Below are 19,075 nucleotides of genomic sequence, written 5' to 3'. Positions count from 1 at the left end.
GCCCTGCGGCCCCGCCTTTATAGCCCGCCCTCGTTGGCTTCTGCCGGAAGCCCCATGGGGACAAACGCCATCTGCCCCGTCGGACAAAAATCCCTGCTCCCTGACCCGTCACCTGCCACGTAGTACGAGTAGCCGTTGCTCCCCGCCGCGGCTTAGCTGGACCGGACCGGACCCGGAGGGCACCAACGTACGGCCGTGCAGGTCGCGGTCCCTGGCAAAGCAGGAGTCCGGACGGTCCAGCCAATGGTAGGAGGACGCGCGTCCAGTCCAGCTGTGCCCTCTGACGCCGGGAGCTGGCGAGAGGCAGCACTCAGAGTAAAAGCGTGAGTCGCTGACGTCGCGAGACAGCTGGCTTAAATGCCCCAAATTATACGGCCCCGCTCCGAATTGGAACCCGTTATGGGGACCGGTTTCTGGTTTTAAGTATGTGGGGACCACCAGAACTATTGATGGGTTTTCAGTGTGCGGTCGTTTTCTACGTCGTCGAGTTGTGTCGTTTTTTTTTTCTTTTTTTCCTTGGGAGTGTGGAGAAATTTATCCAGGAAGCTAGATGGAGAAAAGGTTCATTAGTGGCCGTTGGATGGGAAGATATCATGGATATATCCAAAATATCCTGGATACGGACCGACTGGGTTGGTGGGAGCATCTGGGTGAGATATTTGCGCTTGCTGCAGGGACCACAGTAACGTTGCTGTAATGATATTGGATTATACTTTGTGCATTTGTCTGGTGATTTGTAAGCTGAAGAAATATGAATGAAGATATTTTAAATTATAAGTAATTATCAGTAATGCTATACTCATTTTTACAGTATCACATTACTCATATTTTCGCTTATTTTAGAAGTTTAATTCTTTTAAGAGATCGAGGAAAAAGTCTATTTTGATGTAAATTTAGTAAATTTTGTTAACATTTGTGAGTTATTCCAGCTACACTGGAACTATTAAAGTTTTGGATTGCTGCGTTTCTTAAAATTTTGATATTATTGATATTGGTAGTATTTTAAAAGAGAGATAGTTAAGATGATGGATTTATTAGTAGTAGATAAAGAGATTGTTTTTTTTAGAATTATAGTGGATTACTTTCTATATATCCTTTAACATATTATTATCGATTTATTTTTTTCTCTTTTTCTTTTGGCTTCGCTATTTTTTCTTGGAGTAGAGCATCACGCCTGCTCATATGAAGTTGGACAATCATTCTAGTGAAGTTTGTTTTATATATAATACGAGATATTGTATATTGATGGGCTTATTTTTCTAACATTACTATATAGGTAAAGCTAAGTCAGTGTTACCATATGAGTAAATGAGATTAATGCAGTTCAAATATTATTAATGTTTGGTAAATATGCAAAAGGATAGTAAAAAAAATAAATATTTTACAAAAGTATATATATAAATATTAATTTAAAAAAATATTTATATAAAAATTTAATGTTTAAAAGGTTATTCATGTAAAAAAAATTATTTGAAAATGTGAGAGGAGACCGTTTGAAATTTAGGATCGTTAAAGTGGGGTCCTCAATGTGACAACGGACGTCTAATTTTAAATAACGACAGGGAGGGGTAATCCAAGGGGGAAAAAGACAAGCTCTGAAAAGAAAAGGGACGAGGGGTAGGTTTTCCGTCTGCAAGAAACTTGCGAGGGATGATTAGAGAGAGGTGCGGATGAGTCGTACGGGCGGACATTGCTTTCCGACCCGATTGCGGATTGCCGGGGCAAGAAAGCAAACGGGAAACGTGCATTATTTTAATATACCCCACTTGCCTCGTGGGCGGACTTGATCCCAGCCTCTGAGCCGAATAGAATTCCAGCCTGGCGTCCGCCCCCTCCGACAGGGCGCGGGCGCTCGGGGAAAGCGAGCAGGCGACGACGAGGCCATAAAAGGAGGCGGGATATAATAATAAAAAAATAGGTGGAAACAGCGGCGGCTTGGGGAACGCGACGCCTTGGAGTGCACGTGAGGCGGATTCCTAAAAGAGTCCTCGAAGGTGATGCGGCTGCCGTCATTGAATGGATTCGCTGTAACGGCGTAGACAGTGCGACCCTCCCGCCTTGAGGCATTCAAATTATGATACGTGGCAAGGTGGCCTTTTGGGCGGAAAAAAAAATCAACGAAGCTGCTAATTGGATGATCTTATATGTGGCCAACTATTTTAAAAATATTCTATAGATCGATTTTTTTAAATATATTTATACTAAGACTGTATGAATCATCTACGTTAGGAGGGGAAAAAAAAAAGTTGGCATAAACGTTTTATAAGATCATAAAATAATTTCTATCAATTTTCAATACTTCTAAAGTAGCAGCAATATGAGATATTTTTTATATTTTCTTATTTTTCTAGTTAAGGTATATGATTGACACGATGTTTTGAAGGCCTTTGTATAAGTTGGGCTCCTCTCAGCTAATCATGCATCATACGATAATTATGATCCTATGAGTTTCAGGGGCATATAATTTTGAGTATTGCATTCATGAGCAACTAGGATTCATGAATGAGAGGATCAATGATGCCCATTTTATCCTGTTTTGCTAAGGTTAAGGTACATTTGAAGTAGCAGAATCATATTGCTAATCTTAATGGCCGATGCCCATTTTACCCTATTTCAACCTTGATTTTCTATGTATGTATTCTATGATCAAGAAAACGATAATTAGAAAGCTTTTATACATTAAGAGATGTATCGAAAATAAGTGCCGACATAGGGATCAATAGCATGAAATTTTCTAGTCAATTGGGGTCCATACTAGCCGAATGGGTTGCATCGGCCCAATTGCATTAAAATGTTCCATCACTTTCTCACCTTAATGGCAATTCTTAACTTCAATGAATTTTGTGAACTTTGGCCTTCTTCTTTCAAAAGTTTAGCCAGAAGCAAACCGTCCCCTCCTGATATGGCCTAAAGATCCAAAACGCCTGCCCATGAAAATTTGGCATATTAGTTTATAATATATTGATCAAGCCATTCCCTAAGACAAGGGACCACACGCAATAGAATGGGATTGCTTTACCGGGCAATGCACACAAAACCAGATGATGAATAATTATTTTTTAATCCCTGAGACCTCAATCATGGAGTACTAGTTATGTCTTTATCGATACTCTTTAAAAAAGGCACGTCAAAATTGAACTACACGCACCTTTTCTTGGGAGATGGGAAAAAATAAACAAGAAAAACATTGACCTAGATGAAACCTACGGTCTCCGAGGTTGAGACATTAGGACAAGAGATGCTTGAATGCTAGAAATTTATGGAGCCGGAGCTGTCACCCACTAATCTCACTGAATGACTTCTTATCTCATCCATAACATATTCACATTCAATTAAAAAAAAAAAAACTATCCAGTACGGCTGACTGAATTGTCTTCCATGCAGCACACCACATAGAAAAATTTTGCTGAAAGAGTCCAGAGTGTGCTCTCTCTCATCTTTTCCTCGGCTTTTTTTTTTTTAGATTCTTTTGGATGTACTCATATATGATATGAGTTGCTGCTATATTAAAAAAAAAAAAAAAAAAACTTGAACAAGATCAAACGACACCAATTATCCTTTCTTTGGATGACACCAATTATTCTTTCTTTGGATGCTGCCAGTCTCTATCACATCTTCTCCTGTATATTATTTGGAGCCATCAGCCATTGCCAGCAATGTAAGAGTACAGGCTGATATTTGATAATCCTTAAAAACTTAAAGGAATGGCTACTTTTTTTGGCATTTAGCTTTTATCGAGAAAAAAAAAACATCTACTTCAACCGATATACCTTTAACCAAAGTCACACATTACATATAAATTGCATACGAAAAGAGCGTCACACAAATCATTACTACAAAATTAACTCTAAGATCTGTCTTTCTTTGGCTAGGTAGAAATAAGTAACAACTTTTAATTAAGTCTAACATATGCAGCACATACGAACAGTATCATGGATGGCAAAGGTCTGATGACAATTGTATGTGAAAAGTATCATGGAATATGACTCTCCAATTTAATTGAACCACTCATTTTTTTATAATGATGATAACACTTTCACTAGCAAAAGGTTTACTTTTCTTCATCTCTCGAAGCAAAACCTGATTTCTAGAGATATGAAATGACCAAGCAGGAGCTTTGGTTTAATATTACAATAAAAAGAGCCCGACTTTTCTCACACCCGTACCATCCGGGCTGTAACAACAACATCCATTCCCTCTAGAAAACAAAATCTAGCTTGAGGACTTAAAAATTACGCATAATCTAGATTTGGGACAAGTTTTAATCAAGTCAGACTTAAATATTTAGAAGAATAATTGTTAGCCAAAACAGGAGGGGAAAAAAAAAGACAAAACAAAAACTACTGAGAAAAATGATATGGCACGACAGTTCAGGATTTGCTTGTGACCTTATCTTCATTCCCATGTCCTTGATTTCAAAGAGCCCATAAAGACTCGAAAAAATTCAAAGAGAAACAAATATTAAATTTCAACTACACTTTCTAATCACTGCTGAGGAAAGGAAATATGAAAAGGACAAAAAAACAGGAACTGGCCAACACTACCAGTTCAAAGCTTCATCATTATGTTCTGATTTTCCCTTGTGGTACATAAAATCTAATTATGAGCCATGCATTAAGAACAAGGAAACTTTATCATCAATTTATCTCAGGAGGAAAAGTTGAATTACAAAATACAATGCTGTTAAACCAGGTTAGGTTCAGTGAAGTTTCTGGCTAGCTTGCATTATTAGCTGTCAGGAAGCTCCTTTTAAGTACTGTGTTGTAGGCTCCAACTCTCTGTAGTATGTGAATGGAGGATACAGCAATCATTATACTGCATGCGACCCCAACAGATTGGAAAATAAGGAAAAACAGGTTCAGGAACCATTTCTGATGAACTCAATGTCATCGTCTGATATGTACATCTTTCCTTTATTTATGCTGCTGTTCCTCCTACTAGTAGGTGGTTGGCCTCGCTGAGTTAAAAAAAACCATTAAAAGATCATTTTCGTGTTCCATGGATTGAATTAGTTAGGTGATATAATGGACACAACTTTGTTGAGTTACCTTCCTCAACACGAATGCCAAATACAGGTATGCTACATCCCACTCATCTTGTGATAGAGTGCCTGCACGATTCAATGCCTAGTTCAAGCTAACCGAAGGAAATTGAGTTAATGTTGCAGTCAAGTGCAGAAAAAAACTCACTTTGATCCTGGTTTCCATCACCCAATGCACCAAGCCTACGCATGAGCTCAGCAAACTCAGGCTTTTTCAAGTATTCGTTTACAAATTCATGGGAGTTCTTCACAAAAACAAGCTCCAAATCATACTGCAAAGCATAAAGATGGAAAACTGAGCGACCTTTCTGGATCTATCATGGTGAACCCACATCACTCACTCAACAGATTGTGTGGGAATACATGTTTGCAACATAGGTGGGTGATTAAAATGACTGAAGATAATAAATGTGCGATCTGATCCACAAATGATAAAATATGTTGATACTTGATATTGTGTTATATGCTATGAATATAACAATATGAATCCCTGATCCTGTGCATATTGAAGCTAAGAACACATAGATTTGAAGTGCTAAATCTAAACATAATTTCACAGAATAACTATCTACATACCATACATACCACATTACTACATATTCTCTATGTTGGCCCACTGCACTTTGATGCAAGATTGGAAAAAAAAGGTTGGCAAAACGTCTTCTGTCTGACATGTTTCCAAGTATTAGAACTATAAATAAGCGGGAAATCAGAGAAGGAAGTTGGCAGTTCCAGACGAAAAAAATGCAAAACCAATCAACAATAGAAACAAGTACCGTGCAAATATTTTATATTCATTCTTCTAATCATAGTTTAATAAAGGAACAAAAGGTGATACTGGATTTATTCTAAGAGAAGAATATGGGCAGCTAGCATCTACTGGTTCTCATCTGTTGGATAATTCCTCCATCCCTTCAGCTGAAATGCAGGTGGCATGGGAGGTACTGCAAACTGTTTACTTCGTGCATCATGCTAGCGAGACATGGTTGGAAGGCGACTCCCTAACAGGATCAGAGGCCCAAGTTTGAATTGTCCATCAAACAATCCTTTCTTGCAGGACATTTGGAAGATCCAGAATTTCCTAGATACTTTTAAAGCAACACATCTTTTTTCAAAGGAATCCAGCTAGCCAACTGGTTGTTGAACTCAGGGTCCCTGGAAAATCATGATTTTTTTTTCTGAGGGAAATCTTCCTCAACATTTTTCTGCACTAGTTTTCAATAGTTTTGGCTGACCGTTATGATCATAGTTTATTTGATCTTGGTTACCCTCCCTCTCTGTCTCTCTCTCTCTGCTTTGCCACCCCCACCCCCAAAAAAACAAAACAAAAAAAAAAATCCAACTCTGGCAAGGGTATACAATATGGTCAGCCTAAACCTCAGCAATCATAAGACGCTGATTAGCTGGTGGTGGGAGGTGAATGGTGATATGCCTTCTACAAGTTAAAATTCACAAGCTATTTCAACCAACATGCAAGAAAATTGATTCAACGTTGTGAGAGTACGGCAGACTGTGTTACTGACCATTTTTGTATAATATAGAGATTATAAATTGCACAAGACACTTCAAATAAGGAACTAACATATGCACTGAGCAAAATAAATGATAGCATATGCCAGATAAATTTGAATATCAACTAGAGTAATCAATCGAGAATAAATTATCAACCACCACATAAACAACAGACCAACAGATCATAACTGAGAAATATGGATGATGCATACCTCCTCTGCTAATGATTTAAAGACATTGAACGGGACGATCCACTCAGGACAATCAACGGCATCCTGCATAAAAAGCCGGTTAGACATATCATGGTCCCATGCAGTTAAACTGGAAAAAAAAGGGGGAAATTTTGACTTATAAATTTAAAAAATGGAAATGTGTAAAATTTAAGTACAATCCAAGCATTGCTTTAAAGAAATGAACAACTGGGAAATTGGAAACTTCAGATTGCAAGATTAAAGCAGTTCAATAAAATTCTTAAGAGGAAAATTCAATGTTCAAGCAAGCTAAAAATACAAAACTGCCAGAGCAGGCAACATATATGATTTGTAGGGTAGACAAAGCCAGCAATGTATAGACAGGAAAAATCGAGGACACTGGATATCACACAATCCCTAATCACATAGGAGAGAGTCTCAAAGTATCTGGAAAGGTGAGATGTAAAAACACCCACCAAATCTAAAGACTTACACTCAACCAAGTCGGTCGACAAACTTTTCAATAAAAATATGATGCTCTAGCTTGAGAACATGCAATTGTAAAAGCTCTAGCATAGTGCAAAATGAATAACAGAGAATTAAGGGGTTGGGGGGGAGAGAGAAGAGATGGCAAAATATGGCAACAAACTTCATTTATCTGCATGAAACCACTAACTGCAGATCTTTCTAGCTAATTATTGAAGTTCAGTTTTTAACGACAAAAAATAGTTTTATATATAATTCTCTGTCGCATGTAATATTTCTCTACAAGGTATGCCTGTGTTGGCTGTTGGTCCAATCAAGTTACTTAACTGCATGCCCCCCTACCCCAGAAAAAAAAAAGAAAGAAAGAAGAAAAGGAAAATGTACATAATTGGAATAGTACTGCGATACCAATTTGTCAAAAGGTGACAAATTGCAATTACCGAGTAAAATAAAACATGAGTCAAAATATAATATCATGTGCTATACTGATGTTAAAAGAAAATGACAAATGTTTGAGAAAGTTATCATTGAGGCTGCTGCATTTGCTTAGGCAATTTAAAAATTGAGAACATAAGTATACACTATATCAAATTAGAGATGCAAAAGGGGGATATCTAGGTCAAGGTCCAAAATTTTTGATGGGATTTGCTGACTACCCAACTGAAAATACAAAATTTGCCAGCAGGCAAACCCATCAGCATATCTATATAAAAGACTAAAGCATTTCCCAACATCAAACCTTCCTTTCTCCCCTCTTCAATTCAAACTTCTAAGAATTTGAATGTTAAACTCTAAAGCATGTGCTTGAAGCAACAAATGACTAGAGTAGATATAGGTTCTTTTTTCCAACATCTGGCAGTTGAGTTGGAGATTGATTTTTTTAATAACTCTGCCCAAATTATTCAAATAAAGGACATATATCAATAATGAGCTTCCTTTCTCTCAACATTATGTTCCTCACTGTATCATAGGCAACATGGAATATTACAAAATAAATGAAAAACGAAGGGGTCATGTCAAGGAATGGTACCGATAGTTAAGATGTCAACACATATATGCCAGAGGTTTAAGAACTAGTCGTACTAAGATCTCAAGAGAGCTAATTTGAAAAACAAAATTTGCCCACTTACTAAACCTCTTAAGTCGGTTCCTGTCCTAATAAAGTAGCTGCTTATCTACTCTAGTTCGTATATATACAAGTTCAAAGTATATGCAAAAAAGCACATTTGTATGGCATAGAACATTGATGATAGAAGACATAACAGAACACAAATTCAGAGAGCTTGATAAATCATGAAAAAGATTAATGAAGCAGATGAACAAAAAAATTGTCATGCATGCACCTGCGCCCCCCTCCCTGCACACACGACGTGCATGCATACTTACACACAGAGGAGGGGGGCGGAGAGAGAGAGAGAGAGAGAGAGAGCTCTGTTCTTTTACCTCTAAGTGGAACTTGTACTTGATGCCAAAAGGATTAGATGATTTAAATTTCTGAACCATACCAAAACAAAGAAAGGAAAATATTCTAAATCAGAACTCCATTATAAAAGATTAAAGACCAGAGTAGTATTAGCAAAACCATCAGCAGCAAACTTCAAAAAAAAAAGTTCACCTTCTGAGCATATTCTTCATCGAAACAAATCCAGTAAACACTATTCCCAAATTCCAGTCCTTCAGCTGCAACAAAGCCAGCAAGAGAACATAAACAATAGATTTCACTTTTGGTAGCAGACATAAATAATAGATTAGTGACAGGTAACAGAGAGCATTTTATAAAAGAACCACTAAAGCAAGAAAGAGAAATAAAAGCCAGACCAGTAAAAGGTCTTCTTCAGAGAGGTTGTGATGTTGTGTCAGTTGTACACATGCTTGGTCATATGTCAAGTCATAAAAAGTACTTGCAAATAGAATAAATGAGACAATAGTTTCTTTGACAAGAAATGCAAGCAGAGTCATCACAGTCATGCCAAAGGGAATGACTCTTGTAAAGACAAACAAGAATAAATCTGCATCCAAAAATAGTTTCAAACAAAAATTAGAAAATCATCAGGGTCAAGAATATTCATGACTATGACATCAATGTTCTACGACTATGATAAAAAATTTCTGACTGACCAACTCTATATCAAGATGTTCTAAGTTCTCATCATGGAGAGCATCACAAATCCATCCACAAGGCAGTGAGCAAAATCCAATAGCAATTTTTTTTTTCCAAGTTAATATGCAGCAATGTGAAGTGAAACTAATTAAAACCTTCAGATGGCTAGCACCTTGAGAATTACCAATAATCAAGAAGCCTCCCCCCCACCCCTGAAGAATCCCCTTCATAGCCTACCAAGGTCATGTCATTTGTGACAACATCTATCCTTGCTAAGTTGCTTCTAACTTCAGCTGTAACTGTGATAAAAGTATCTCAATTGATTCTTAAATATTAGCCTCCTTGGATGGATACAGTTCAGTTTTTTGAGATAGACACACTCTCTCCTAACTTTATCTAAAGCAGCATCTTATCAATTATCGCTAACAGATGCATGCGTAGGCATCCTCTTTTGAAGTATGTATGCGCTCACTCTTTTGACTAAGGACTTAAATTTCAGTAAGGCTCCTGGCAGAAGTGCATTTTAGAAACCCCTTTCTAGTAAACATATACCTTATATGCTGCTTTGTGGGTTTAATACGGCAGTAAGCATCCAAGATTTCAATCAAAGAAAATCCACCCCCCCCCCCCCCAAAAAAAAAAAAAAAACCCTCCATTCCCTGCAAGAAAAAAACAAAAAAAAACAAAAACAGAACATATTGCATAGACAGAAGTATCCAGAAATAATGTACCCTACGGGTTTAATTCTGGATGTATCTGGTTCCTCTAAAAATAACAAAATACTTTTAAAGTGGGTAGGCAAATACTGATGGAGGCCTGCCAAAGCTAAAAGCTTATAAATCTTTGCATGCAGTCGATGGATTTGACACTGTTTCATCATGCATATGCTTCATTTGTCCAATACGAATTTCTAATGGTTTTCCTTCATTGCATACCAATTTTTCTTCCATTGAAACTTCATGTATGAAATTTACTTAAATCTCCTCCCTTTTCTTAAAAAAAAATCCAGTTAGTTGATTTTCCCGCATAAATTAGCTGTAAAATTCTCCTCTGTATTCTTTCATATCTTCAACTTTTTTATGGCTGCAAACCAGCTTGGTCAGTGCAGTGCTACTATTGCATAGATACACATGAGAGCCTGCATGTCTTAACGTTTCTTGACAAGAGCAAGAAATCAAGGTTCTAGGAATCATCATCTTTCTATCTATTTGAAAGGCAAGCAAAACTTAGGTCATCAATAATATAGAAAATTTTATTGTTATAACAGTAAAATCTTTTAGAATAAAAAAGGTAACTTCTTTGACAATTTTATTCATGGTTAGATGAGTGGCAAAACTAGAAATGCTAAATTAAGAAATACGCATATAGGAGGTATAGGGTTGCACCAATTTGAGGACGACAAGGTGATACTGATTAAGATGGTATGTGCCTGTATAATGGAAATCCAAAGAGGCACCAATAAAGCGAGGTGCCACAATATGTTCACAAGGACCAACAAAGAGGAGAGGAAAGCTTGATTTAACATGATTAGAAATTGCAAGCAGAGATTTGAAAAGCTTGCGATAGAATCAAAGTTGCCCTTAGCCCCTTTGCAGGAACAATCAGCAAATTATATTATTCAAAAACTGAACCTAATTAATCTGGTCAAGGGTTACATAATGATTATGATCATACTTTTCTTCAAATGCTTTTTAAATATGTTTTAGAAATTCACTTTGTACTTTTTACAGGTTTGTCGATATGATATATTATAAGCCTTTACAGCTTGAGATTCCAACACCCTAAATCATTGACACATTCTGACTTGTGGAGTCCAGGTCAGATCAGGTCCAAATCCTCATTTGTTATGTTCCAAAATTTATTTTCTAAATATATAATACTTTGTATAATATAATACTTAGCACAAAATTGCACCTATTTACAGTACTAGTTTCTAGCATGGCAAAGTTTTTACAATCCCACAATGCATCTCCTATGTCTCATCACCCTGAAGCAAGTTTCAATTTTGACACATATTTTGTATGGGGGATCAATACTTCTCAACCATTATTTAGCATATACCTTGACTTCAGGATTTAGTCAGAAGAAAAATAAACCAAACCAACCAACTTTGTTTTCCAATGCCTCAACAAATCAAAAATTGAAGAAATTAAACAGAATATCCTGTTATCTAGGGTCAATTAAAGCATTTAGATTTGCTCAATAGAATGCCATTCATGACTGTCTTTTAGGATTTCCTGATAGCACCTTCAGCTCAAGAGAGATAGGTGTAACAGGATTTCTGTCTGAAAAGGATGACATCATTGAATTGATTTTCTAATGACAAATGCTACTTTAATTCGTAATAACATTTGGGGAAAAAAAGATAGAGATGAGCTAATAACTAAGCAATTCTACTAGAATCATACTACTAACATGGATTAATCAACTAGGTTGTGCCTAATAACATAGCTCTTCCATAATTCCATTTGAGATATATCATTAAAGATCCAGAAAAGTTGCAAAACTTGTAACCATAAAATACCAAAAAAACCATTAGAAGGTGAATACCTTCCCTAAGCCTTTTGATAATGACATTTGCATCAGGCATTGTCCCTATAAAGGTGCCTCCAGGCCGAAGCAAGGCAGAGACAGTAGCCAAGGCTCGCCTTGCGCGTGCTTCAGTTGACCATGAGTAATGTAAGGCAAACTGCAAAATTTATGAAGCCAATGGAACCAAAAAGAGATTATTATCATAATCTATCAAATATACTAGAGCCATTAATCATAATATAACAACACCATTAAACAGCTAGTACAGCCTTTTATTAGTTGATCAGGCATAGCACGAGGCTGATGGCAAATTTCATTTCAAATGATATCGTAAACTATCAATATGCGGAGATAACATGTCTGGAGTTTGACAAACTAATGCACCCACCAGTAGTTTTTTCAAATAAACATGATGCACATTTTTCTAGATATAACAAATTGATCACCTGACAGCTGCATATATCATATGGTGCATCATCACGCAAATACTTGTCCAAGCGAGCCTGAAATCCAGCATGGACTACAAATCAGCATGGACTTTTCTTTTCCTATGGATAAAATTAAATTCATTGCCCTAAGAAAATAATAATGCATTGGCCTTAGTTTCTATTATGTAAATCAGAGTGGCATTATTAAATTAATAAAATGTAGATCTTTATAGACTGAGTAATAATACCAAAATATTAGTTACCAAATCAGAGTTCAAACGGTTGGTACAATTTTATTATCTCTGTGAATAACTCCAGGGGTGCTACTCTACCCTCTGAGTTCAACTGTGCTTTTTTTGTCCTTTCCAAAATGCCCCTACTCCCTTTCTCTTTCTTGCAGAGAACAAGTGCTGCTCCCTTTTCTTACTGAGCTCAAGTGTGTGACTGTGTGGCCTCTCACATGCATCAACCATGTCACATTCTAGTAATAATATAAAGCTAAGTGCTAAGCTATGTACTGTTGAAACTTTTTCTTCATTTAGCAACTGTGATCTGTGAAAGAAAAAAAATCAAATGACAATAATATATTAACTCATGAACTGTAAAGAAAACCTGGTAAACAAGAGAACACATTCCTTTTGTATCAAACACACATCTTTCTTGAATTTTTAGGAAAAGATTTGAACAATAAAAGTGGCAGTAACATTCAGGCAGTGTGCCAGTGCTGATATGGCAACGAATGTAGAGCTTGAGTCCCACAAGGATCACTAATATGAAAGAGATTCATCATTACCTCATAACAATCAGCACAAATAAGGCGAGCAGGAAAACTGAACTTCTTCCTACGTTGTTGTTGGTCTGGGTCGCCATTGTAGCGAGTTCTACAGTCTTTTATCTAAACACATTTCAGAGAGAAATATCACAGGTTATGATATCAGTGTGACTGAACCCTGCAAGAGCAGAACAATATATAGTATGCAGTAAACTCCTTTGGTCGTGCACATATTTAGCATAAAAGAAAACACCTCAACATACTTGAAGAAGAATTATTTTGCGTCATAACTTACACTTGGTCAAAAAGAATATTATTCTTGCTTAGGCAACCACTTGAAAGATTTGGCAAGAAGCAAAAACCTAGAAATGGTCTTCATCAATTTAGCAAAAGCACACAACTGAGTACCACAAGGTAGTTTGGCAACTTTGGTTGAGGAAGATGGATGCACTTACAAGGTACATTAAAATTATTAATGACCATATGCAGCAGTGATGGTGTATGGAAGTAACCATGATAAAGCAAGTGAACTTCCAATCAAACTGGGTAACATCAAGGAGTGGTCCTAAGCCAACATGTTCTGAAATATTGTAGATCAACTTGCTACTCTCATTAAAAAGGTATTATAAAACATATCGTGTGGAGATTATACAGTGCTGAGTGCTGACTGATGCAAGAAGGTTAAATACTGATTGAAACTATAAACGGAAGCTTCAAAAAACAAGGGTATCAAAACTGAAACCAAAACATAAGAACAATAATCAGATGCAATTTGTATGGAGTAGCAATAAATATTGAATTTGATGGCCACTAAATATTTGAAGAACGGAAAAATAAAAAACAAAGCCGAATGGACAGGCTCTTGAGTGGTGCACTTGGGGCTTATGAAATCAAAGCATAGGTTACAAGACTAAAGGGAAAATTTTCTAGGATATAAATATTGTTGCCCATCTCTTATGATTCAAAATGTCAGCATTATGAAGGCTTCAAGCAACAACATGATCGTGCAACATTGTGAATCTTGAGTCGATATTAGGAAAGAATAGAGTAAAGACCATGTGTGGCAGAACAAGAGTAAGTATCACACAATCAAGGAAAAAGCAATCAAGAATTATAAACAAAAACTGTTTGCGCATATAATGTGAAATTTGAAAATTTGTTGGCTTGAAGAGGCTAAGATCTGTATTGAAGAGGCAGGAAGAGGAAAATATCTAAGCAACATGACTGGAGTTTGTGAGAAATGTTTAAGAAACTTGCATTGACAGTAGATGTAGCTTTAGTAGGAACATTTGGTGAAGAAGGGTCAACCATGCAACAAAAATATTTGGAATAAGGGTTCATGGATATCTTCCAACCCCCCCCCCCCCCTCCTTCTCTAAATAAACAAAACACATTATTGGACATCAAAGTTTATAATCTTTTGAAAAATATAACAATAATATATACCAAAACACGTGCTAAATAAATGTCACCTGTTTTAAAACCCAAAAAAAAATGCATACATGAAAAGGAAGCAAATTCATGATCATAACTTATCTCTGAAAGTGAAAAAACACAGAGACGCAAAGAGACATAAGCACATAAGAAAACAAATATGTTAGGCAGATAATAAGAAAATGCAAAAAGGCCAATGTTAGATGCATGCTATGAACAAATGCCTGCCATCTATACAATGATCATATGAGACAGTAATATTTCTTTTCTAGAGCAAAATGGATACCTACCAAAACGAGGATTTTAATTTATAGTTCAATAACACCCATGTTGAGGATTTGAGTTCATAGGTCAACAGCATTTCAAATGTATGTGGTTCTTCCCTGCAATTTCCACATGCTATATGACTTCATTATATGACTTCATCAAAACTCGTTAACATGAAAATATAGTGCACCTTCATCAATCAAGTTTTCATGACAGGGTCAGCTGATCAAGAGTAATGTGGTGCACATAAGGGGCAACACACTAGAAGACAGCAAGATAACCAAGACGTTGAAAAACAATATTTATTTACAGGGAACCCTGCCTCATAGAAAGTACGAGGAAGTCACTCTTCTTGGGAGTAAAATCAAACTGGTGAGAAAATCAAAATCATGGATGAGTATGCAACGAGATTATATTGTCTAGACATGACGTTAAGATTCAAGAAACCAACAAATAACTGCATTCTTGTGGAAAAGCAGATATAAATGGCAAATATTGTGAAGATAGAATATTTCCACAAAACAGTTAAGTAGTAACCTATCCAAGATAAACGGTATGACACCATCAACTCAGCATGTCAGTGACTCAACTACTTTATTTTCAGGAAGACCTGGCAAAATAGAAGGGTACTTACTGAGCCTTCTGCTATATCAACACCAATGTAATATCCAATTTTTGCCTTGTCCCATTTGATCAGGTCACCACCCTAGAGAGAAACATATAAGAGATACATCAATGAAGCAAAGATAAATCGCACATGGGTTGTGGGTCTAATAAAATTTTTCTCAGTGAATTGTCATAGAAAAATACAAAGGTGCACACCCAAATCTTAGAGCACAAAACTATCTGTTAAGCAAATTATGTTCATCTTTATCTGCATATTAATAGGATATTACTTGCTAATAATGGTTACAATATAAGAAGTACATTAATCCATCACAAAACGTAAGTAACTTTCATACATCAATGTTGAAGATAAAGAAAATAAATTAAAACCAAATAGCTTTCTCAATAGCTCAGACTCCTTGAGTGTCTTAAAACACCATGGATATTGATATTTCTAATTACAAATAACTTTACTTAAAGTAGTTGATAGGAATAAGGTTAAACACCTGACTTAGTCCTTAAGCAACCAATCTTTAGTCAAATATTGGCAATACAATCAAGCCCAATATTTATTGTCAAAATTACACAAATTTTGATCAAGCAAGTGCATCAGTGTGTATGCCTCAAAAGTATGGCACGTTGCAAATACAGTAAGTATCCGAATGTCATTGCTGCTAACCTTTCCACAAGCAAGATCAAGCACAGAATCTCCCCGACGAGCATACAGCTGAATGAGGACACTTTTAATCTATCAAACAAAGAAATACAGATAATTATGAAATCAGCCGCATAATATGAATCTAAAGCTAACAACACAAAATTTAAATAACAAAATGGTTACAATGGAAATAAGATACTAAAAAGACAACATGCCATCAACAGGAATGTGCATAAAAGCATAATTCCCATAGTCTGACAAGGCGCTCTCTCTTTCGCATGCACACTCGCTCTAGTAAAATATATAGACAACATGGGATATGAAACAATGACTTGAGAATCCAAGTTTAATGTGAATTGTGATCATGATAGGTATCATTGAGTTAGCAACGAGAACCCATGAAGCATACTTAAACATAATTCATCCAGCGAACAGCATTAATCTTGAAGAAAGAGGACTTAGATCATTAACAACAAATTTCATTTATTCAACATTCCTCATATCAGTAGCAAAGTGAATTGATCCATAATAGATAGATTGTTGAGAATAATATATGGCGGTTATTATCAAAAAACAAAGCACTGTATCCTAGCATAGAACTTAGGCAACATAAGATGTTAACTCCCCTGCCCAGCTTTTTGGCACCCAATTTACTCATATTGGAAATTATTAAACAAATAACGGCAACCAATCTTTTGGTAATCTATGCTCCAATATGACTAGTCCAGGAGGTTTTATCCATAATTATCAAAAGATTTGATCTAGAGGGAAAGAACAATATATCACTGTTTCACTCCTCATCTGAACGCTAAGCAAACAAACAAGAGACGTATGAAGTCCAAAAAGACCATCATCCGAGACAGAGGCAAGATGATACAATCCGTACATCGGAAAATCAAAAGTAGATCATAACCCTACCCAGTTATTAAGCTTCTTCAAATGGATGATGGGGCTCGCCTCACGCTCCTCCAGAGTCTGATTCGACCTCGCGCTGTAATGCTCCGCTACTCTCAATGCATTCTTCGTGCTCTCATCTTCAACACTACGCGATTCACCTAATACCCACAAACCTAAACCCCATCAAAATCCCAATTTTTCCTCAAAACATCGCAAAAAACCTATAGCTCGCGATGATAAAATTAGAAAAATTAAAAATTTAGGGAATTGCAAGTAACTCTCGACCAAACTACCGTATGAGTTCGATCTGAACTTGGATTGAGGCGGGCCGAAGGAGCTGGAGGCGGTCTCTTCGTACCCTCGCTTCATACTTCCACCGAAAAAGACGGCCTTTTTAGTAGGTAAATCCTCTCTATGGTAATCTAGAAGACGGGACCAGATATTTCCGGGGCGAGGGAAGAGATCCCAACAAAAATCCAAGGAAAGATTGGTGTGCGAGGAGACCGAACAGGAGGCGACCGGTGAGACGGGAATTCGGGCCATGGGGAACGGAAGTGGTTTCTTCGTCTTGAGCGGTCCGTGTCGGATTTGGGCCGGGCTGGGTCAGAGCCCACAATAACAATACCTCAGTGCCCTAGAAACAGAAAAGCAAGGAAGAGCATGGGAAAAGTTACCATCCTAAAATAGATGGTGCAAAGTTCTTTTCCTAATTGATATCCTTGCATTATATTAGGGGCATTCTAAGTCCTTTCTCCAGGTTCATTATAAGGAATAAGAGTGGATTTTACAAAATAAAGAGCTCCTATAACTTGTCACATCAAATGAATTAGCCAAACTATCCCTCAGCATGAAACCTTCTTCTAGGCTAATTTGATCTCTCATAGTTTTTCCATGTTTGTATTGCAACCCTCATGTTCACCGATAATTTTTTACTTATTGTATGGCCACTACTTGTTTTCTACTTTAGGGCCAATTACGGCACCAAAAATACTCTAGTACCACCACACAATATGAAGCTCACTTGATGTTATGTTCGGGCTCGAATCTAAACCTTCTTAATTTGAGGCCAGTCTAATCAAGATCATTTTGGGCCCATTTGGAACTGAGTTGGATATATATGTGAAGGATATATTCTACACAAGCATGCTTCATTCTACGTAGGGTTCAAGAGCGTTGGAGTTCTTCCACATCCATATATACTAGAAAATGGGTACTCCGTCACTTAATTGAAGCTGATACTTCCTCATCTTCATGGATGATTATTCTAGAATGACTAGGGTTCATCTTTTTAAAGAAAAGTAAAAGTATTTGAAATCTTTAAAAAAAATTAAACTTATATTGAGAAGCAAAATCGATGTAATCTAAAAGTCTCGAAAAGTGATAGAGAGAGATCATACTTCTTGAATCACTGAAAATGTTTTATGAAGATAAAAAAATTCGTAGAAAGTTGATGGCATCATACGTCCCTTTGTAGAATAGCATAATGGAAAGAAACAAACTATTAAAAATAACAAGATTAATGCGCAAGGGAAAAGCAGTGCCAAATATTTTTTTTGGAAGAACCTATTAATACATCTGTATACATTACTAATAGATCTACTCAAAGGCTATGGAAAATAAGTCTCCAATCAAAGCATGGAGTGGAGGAAATCCTTTCAGTAAATCATGTGAGATTTTTTTTGGATCCATATGCTATGCCCATATTTTAGCAAAAAGGTAAGACAAATGAGATGATAAAGTGGAGATGCATTTTTGTTGGACATAGCAGTGTACTAAAGGCTATGAACTGTTTAATATAGAATGCATTATTCTAATCATAAAATAAAAATTATGATGCAGATTGGACACATCTCAGGCCCAAGCTAGGACCAAAATGGCCCTATAAATGATTAGATGACAACCATTATGCTGTCAAAAACCATCTGACAGCACAAATCTTGTCATTAGAAGCAAATTCATCATTGGGAAGGATATGATGATATATAAGCCATCTAGAAACCCTCCCTTTGAAGCAACCCAATTTGGCCTCAACTTGATCTGATCCAACAATGCACTGTACACTGTCTAAAGATATCTACCAATAGGAGGTCATGATCCAAAGTCCAAGCTGTTGAGTTTGAACTAGACAAGTTCCAGAGGATCTGAAAGCA

The 19,075-nt window shown here is 36.6% G+C and overlaps 1 protein-coding gene across 1 annotated transcript; it reads right to left on the bottom strand.

Moving 5' to 3' along the window:
• Positions 1–4,505: 4,505 nt before the first annotated feature.
• Positions 4,506–17,472, bottom strand: LOC103709874 (mRNA cap guanine-N7 methyltransferase 1). Its single transcript, XM_039132266.1, has 13 exons — positions 17,219–17,472; positions 16,947–17,083; positions 16,050–16,118; positions 15,399–15,470; positions 13,085–13,186; positions 12,310–12,366; positions 11,882–12,020; positions 8,846–8,910; positions 8,674–8,724; positions 6,766–6,828; positions 5,190–5,313; positions 5,049–5,110; positions 4,506–4,957 (listed from the first exon to the last, which is right to left on the bottom strand). The coding sequence occupies exons 1-13, from the start codon at positions 17,466–17,468 to the stop codon at positions 4,859–4,861; spliced, it is 1,290 nt and encodes a 429-aa protein (XP_038988194.1). The 5' UTR covers positions 17,469–17,472; the 3' UTR covers positions 4,506–4,858.
• Between the last annotated feature and the right edge of the window lie 1,603 nt (positions 17,473–19,075).

This window comes from Phoenix dactylifera, chromosome 12 (genome assembly GCF_009389715.1).
Source record: "Phoenix dactylifera cultivar Barhee BC4 chromosome 12, palm_55x_up_171113_PBpolish2nd_filt_p, whole genome shotgun sequence".
In the NCBI taxonomy this organism is placed as follows: Eukaryota; Viridiplantae; Streptophyta; class Magnoliopsida; order Arecales; family Arecaceae; genus Phoenix; species Phoenix dactylifera.
Note: the sequence above shows the minus strand (reverse complement) of the source record. Positions and strands in the feature narration are given on the sequence as shown.

Excerpts from the sequence above, each read along its gene's own strand:
- LOC103709874 (XM_039132266.1), bottom strand. The coding sequence starts at position 17,468 with ATGGCCCGAATTCCCGTCTCACCGGTCGCCTCCTGTTCGGTCTCCTCG. Across the intron at positions 8,725-8,845 it reads ATGAAGAATATGCTCAGAAG|AAATTTAAATCATCTAATCC; the intron begins GTGAACTTTTTT and ends GGTATGGTTCAG. Across the intron at positions 4,958-5,048 it reads TGGCATTCGTGTTGAGGAAG|CGAGGCCAACCACCTACTAG; the intron begins GTAACTCAACAA and ends TTTTTAACTCAG.